Source organism: Malus domestica, chromosome 08 (assembly GCF_042453785.1).
Source record: "Malus domestica chromosome 08, GDT2T_hap1".
In the NCBI taxonomy this organism is placed as follows: domain Eukaryota; kingdom Viridiplantae; phylum Streptophyta; class Magnoliopsida; order Rosales; family Rosaceae; genus Malus; species Malus domestica.
The window spans coordinates 4,525,442-4,530,880 of NC_091668.1; the positions used below are offsets into that span (position 1 = coordinate 4,525,442).

At 37.0% G+C, this 5,439-nt stretch overlaps 1 protein-coding gene across 1 annotated transcript; it reads left to right on the forward strand.

The window, feature by feature from the left end:
• Nucleotides 1-1,737: 1,737 nt before the first annotated feature.
• Nucleotides 1,738-4,411, forward strand: LOC103440755 (deSI-like protein At4g17486). The gene is made up of 3 exons (XM_008379454.4): nt 1,738-2,579; nt 3,273-3,560; nt 3,929-4,411. Exons 1-3 carry the CDS (start codon nt 2,441-2,443, stop codon nt 4,189-4,191), a joined length of 690 nt encoding a protein of 229 aa, XP_008377676.1. The 5' UTR covers nt 1,738-2,440; the 3' UTR covers nt 4,192-4,411.
• Nucleotides 4,412-5,439: the final 1,028 nt, after the last annotated feature.

A 5,439-nucleotide genomic window follows, 5' to 3' on the forward strand; every position in this document is an offset into this window, starting at 1 on the left:
AAAAAGTAAATGATATAGAAGTTGACAATTTGATTATTACTTAAACGTTTATAAACATGCTAATTTTATCTACAAATTTAGTCTCCTTACCATTACCCTTGAAATAGTACTTAATTGTAAGTATGTTTATTATTTATTGATGACATATCATTTAATTTGTAAATTTTATCAACTATAAATTAAGAAAAATTCACAAGTCTCCCATTTGTCCATATCAAAAAAGTAAATAGAAAACTTTAATAGGAAAACTTCGGACCTATTGGGATTGTTTCTTTGATGATTCAAGGCGTTTTATGACAATTAAAAACACTTATAAATACTTTTTGGCAAAAACTTAAAAGTATATCGCCACTACATGAAGTAACACTGCTATCAAACCGATTGCATCTTGGCATCAAAGAAATTTACGAGCACAAGATTATTCTTTCCTATTTGTCCTTAATTTCATGTTGAAAAACGACAGATATCACATTTTGAACCACATCTAACCATCTTTTTAATAACATGGATTCACCATTGTCGTGGCGATTCGTTCCAATAAAACTATAACACATGTTAAGTTTTTTAACATAAAATTATATTACTAAATCAAAACACCACGCATTGGTGAACACGTTTCAGAATGTAAATTGTTCTCCTTCCTAAGGTACCATTTGATACGCAGACGGGATGGAACATGACATAATGGGACGGAACAGGATGAAATGGAACGAAGGTTCACTACTATGTTGGTGTACACTCAGGCTGGAATGGAATGAAGAATTAAATGACAATCGTACCCTTCACAGATTACCCATCACCGGTTTCCACCTCTTCCTCTTCTTCCTCCACTCTTCTCATAACTCTCGTCCTTTCACCTACTTTTCCCAGTACCCTTATATTCTTCGTGTTTGTTTCCCCATAAAATTTCCTCTCTTTGGCTTTCTCAGGAACCCTTTATCTGATCAGAGTTTTCTTCATTTTGCTGTTTTTCTTCTTTGAATATAGAAATCAAACGCAAAGAAAATTGCTTTTTGTTGGGTTTTTGTCACTCAGTTTCCCGGAAAATTTGAAGTGCGATCAAAGAAGCTTGATATCCTGGAAAAACAAGAGAACTCAGTTTTTGAGTTTATCTGTTGAGGTAAATTTTGATTTTTAATGAATATTTTATCCTAATTGTGCATAAATGGAGAGATCTCTAGAATTTTGATTAATTTTCAAAGTGAAAATTAATGAAAAATAAGAGGGGTATTATTGTCCAAAAAGTTATAATTTTGTGTTTCATGGGCTGGAACAAGTCATTCCAGGGGGAGGGTGGCACAAAAAATTGACTAAAATCTGTTCCATGAGATAGCTCCTCCCAGGCAAATTGACGCACCAAACATGGAATGAGTGCGTCCCGTCCCACTGCCCTCTATTGTATCCCACGTACCAAACGGTACCTAACATCATCCATTCCCCATTTCCTTCCCACTTTAGTGCCAATAAACAAGGTCAAATATTTAAGGAGATGGATTGTATGCCCTCCTCATCTCATGCCCTTTCCATCCCCTCCTATTTATGTGGTCACAGTTAAGTCACGTCAACATTTTATATTCCCATTATTTTTTGTCTTATTATTTCTATAAAAAAAATCAATATAAAATATTAACGTGACTTAACCATAACCACAAAAAATAGAATAACATGAGATGGGGATGGCAAACAATTCATCTCCAATATTTAATCCCCTAATCCCATTCCCAACAAATTAACCAAAGAATATTGCATAAAGCACACCCACCAAGGCAAACCAAGACTTTAACTTATACGTTCGGTTGGAAGAAAGTTAAGGGCACCACCTTTTCCCTTCCCCCTTTCCCTTTCCCTTTCCCTTCAACAATCACCCCAACTCCATCATTTTCTCCCCTAAAAAATCCAAAAAAACATGACAGGATTTTGCAGCGGGTGGAGATTTCCGTCGCAAAAAAGGCACTAGAAGCCTAATCCCATTTTTTCCCAGAAGTTTCCTTTTCTCCTCTTCCTTGCCGGTGTCTTCGTGGCGGCTACTTTTTGGTACGTTTCGGTTTTTGAATGGTAGTTTTCCGTAAATAACTCGACTTGTAGGGCTGTTTTTTGTGACGAGCAAGTTTACCGCCTATACAAAAGCTTCCGCTTTTTGCTATATAACCGAGCTCACGGCGTAGGCACTTTCGGCCGCCGGAGCTGTCTAAGATTCGTCCTCCAAGAAAAAGGATTAAATTAAATTAAAAAATATCTGGAAAACAAAATTCTCCGAATCTTCTCTTCCCGTTTCGCCCTCCCGAAGCCTCCAGAATTTCCGAGGCGCCCTCGGCTTTGGCACTTCTCGCTGGCTTTTGGGGCAGCTGGAGCTCTACGTATTCGAATTCAATTTTTGTTCGGGAGTTTTTGGATTCTGGTTTTTTTTTTCTGGAGAGAGAGAGAGAGAGAGAGAGAGAGAATGTTGTGTAATATGATACTGGTGCCTAGAAAGAAGAAGATTGGGAAGGTGCCGGTTTATCTGAACGTGTACGATCTTACGCCGATCAATGGGTACGCGTATTGGCTTGGTCTCGGAGTCTACCATTCCGGCGTCCAAGGTAATAGATTTTATTGGGTTTTTGTTTTTTATTTGTGTTATTGGGTTAGCTTCTGTTTGGTTGCCGAGAAAGTTTAGATCTGGCTGTGTGTTTTGGTTGAATGAAGACTGAAGAAATTGGTATGAAAGTCTAAATTTTTGGATGTGGGTTGTGCAATTTCGATTCAGTTGAACTTGGGTTTTATGTTTTAGGAAGAATCAAAGAATTCCTGAGTGATTTGATTCAGAAAATTTTGCAATTTGGGTAATTAGAATTCAGTTTTCATGTTTTGGGGTGTGATAAATTCAGAACCTTTACTCTCCAATGAACTCAATTGCAAGCAATTTTCCCAATTTTTGAATTGATTTTTGTTACAGTGGGTAGTAGAATACCATTTTCTACTACCCACAGTAAGGTTTCATATATATATATATAGGAAGGTATTATTCGCACTTCAAAAATCTCATTCTACACTTTTTCTTTCCTAATATAGAAAGTTTGGGATGTAGAATGAGATTTTTGAAGTCCTAATAACAATTCCCTCTATATATATATATATATATATATATATATATATATATAGTAATTTCTGCTGTTTATCATCAAACACGCAGATATGATGTAATCCATTGATTGGGATTTTTATGTTAGACTTGTATTTAGATGTTTGTATTTGTTAATTGGCATGAAATGCTTTATTGTAATGTGATGTAGTACATGGCGTTGAATATGCTTTTGGAGCTCATGAGCATGCAACGACTGGGATTTTCGAAGTGGAACCGAAGCAATGTCCCGGCTTTGTGTTTAGAAAATCGATTTTGATCGGAAGAACGGATTTAGGTCCGAAGGACATCCGTGCCTTTATGGAGAAACTAGCAGAGGAGTACTCCGGAAACACATACCATCTTATCACCAAGAATTGCAACCACTTCTGCAATGATGTTTGCACCAGATTGACGAGGAAGCCTATTCCTCGCTGGGTCAACCGCCTTGCTCGACTTGGTAAGAAATCAAACATCTCTTATCAGTTTTTCGTTGTCCAGCCATTATTAGTATAGCACCACTGCGAAACAAAACCACTATTAGTAGTATACCATGAATGCCAATGCCACAGGATAACCGAAACTTAAATTGTTACCCCATCATCATAAATTTGCATCTTTAGATTCAGTTCACGCTATATTGTTAATTATCTGTCCATTGTATAATCTTTTTGGTATGTCTATGATGTTAGAAGGCAAACTTTACAACTTATTTCTATCGGAATGCTGAATTTAGAGAACATGTTAACCAGAAAGGTATTCATACTCATACACAGAGATTGTTCTCGTTCCCTAGTAATTTATTTGCATCATTTTGGTGAACTTTAGGTTTCTTTTGCAATTGTGTTCTTCCGGCTGGTCTGAACGAAACAAAGGTTCAGCAAGTAAGATCAGACGGGGTTTATAACGGAGACAAGAAGAAACTGAGAAGCCATTCGACTAATAATGCATCCACAAATCCTCGGTCCTCTTCATTAAAATCTTCCACTGCAGCGTCTACAGGCAGAAGTAGTAGACAAAGACACTGCGTTCCTCCGTCTCAATCTTTGATCCATTCTTCCTCAACCTCGGCATTGACTCTAAAGCTTTGACACCGTTTTTTAGTTTTAAGACTTTATAGGGTTTTAGAATTTCATTTACAAAAGACTGGAGGAATTGCAAATTCTAATTCTTTCCCATCATGTAAGCTGTTCCAACTGCTATGTAAACAGCTGCTTGAAATTTGTTGAAGTGCTTCTGTTTTCTGTAAAAAGAATGTTTCATATTTTGACATTGGTGAGAAGTGAGAAACTAAGGTTGATGGTTTTCAAATGGGTTTCTTCTTCGGGTGATGCTATCCACGTACCTTCTCAATTTCCAGCCCTCGGATTAAATGAATCAAAGAAGGTCAAAAGACATAAATTAACAAGGGGTGTGTGGGAAGTAAAAATGTGTGTCAAAAGACATGAATCAAAGAAGGTCAAAAGACATAAATTAGCACCACCCTCTTCTTATCTTCAAGAGACAATACAAAATGAGAATTAAGTCACATGTGTAGAGCTACGAATGTTCGGATTTAGCCGTATGATGCCTCTCAAACAAGCACAATTTTAATTGTATTATTACATCCAATCTTACGTTGGTCCCGCCTAGTGCAAAACTTGTCATAGAAAGGCAGTCCTACGAAAGTTATGACAGACAGTCCTACGAAAGTTTCTCTATGAATGTAAGCGTGGATTGTAGAGGGTAGGTGGGTGGGAGACCCTAGTGGGTTTTCTCATTATGGATTAGGTAAAAGACAGCTTGTTGGAGCTGGTTTTTGAGATGTCTTGATTCGATAGTTGGTGATAAACTCATCTCGGTGGTTGGTTTCTGAGTTCTTGTTCTGGTCTTCGTTTCAGTTTGGGCTTACTTAGGCCTAATTCACACAGTATTATGATAACCCAATCACTATTTGGGCTTCGGCTTATGGATTCTAAATTAACAATAGTCCTACAAGATATTATGTGGGTTGGTCTCATTTTTTTTTAATTTAAACTGAGGAGCGGAGGAGTGAGTTAAGTTTTACAATAGACCAACCATAATAACTTTGTTGCCTTTAGAGAGAATCAAACTCGGGAACCCTCATTTACAAATGAAGTTGAATACTACTAAATCATAATACTAAGTGGTTTGGTTGGTCTCATTAATTAAAATTATTTTTTAAAGACTCACCAAAATAGCAAAGTGATTGCTAAAGTAGATCTCGGTTAGGCCAGAGGACCATGGCCCCCTTTTGTACTTAAGTCGAATCTCCGATCTTCCTCGTGAAGTATTAGTTTACACCTCAATTTCGTACGGGTTATTTCACAAATAAGCTT

Coding starts and splice junctions, on each gene's coding strand:
- LOC103440755 (XM_008379454.4), top strand. CDS start 2,441: ATGTTGTGTAATATGATACTGGTGCCTAGAAAGAAGAAGATTGGGAAG. Junction 2,580..3,272: donor CTACCATTCCGGCGTCCAAG/GTAATAGATTTT, acceptor AATGTGATGTAG/TACATGGCGTTGAATATGCT. Junction 3,561..3,928: donor CAACCGCCTTGCTCGACTTG/GTAAGAAATCAA, acceptor GGTGAACTTTAG/GTTTCTTTTGCAATTGTGTT.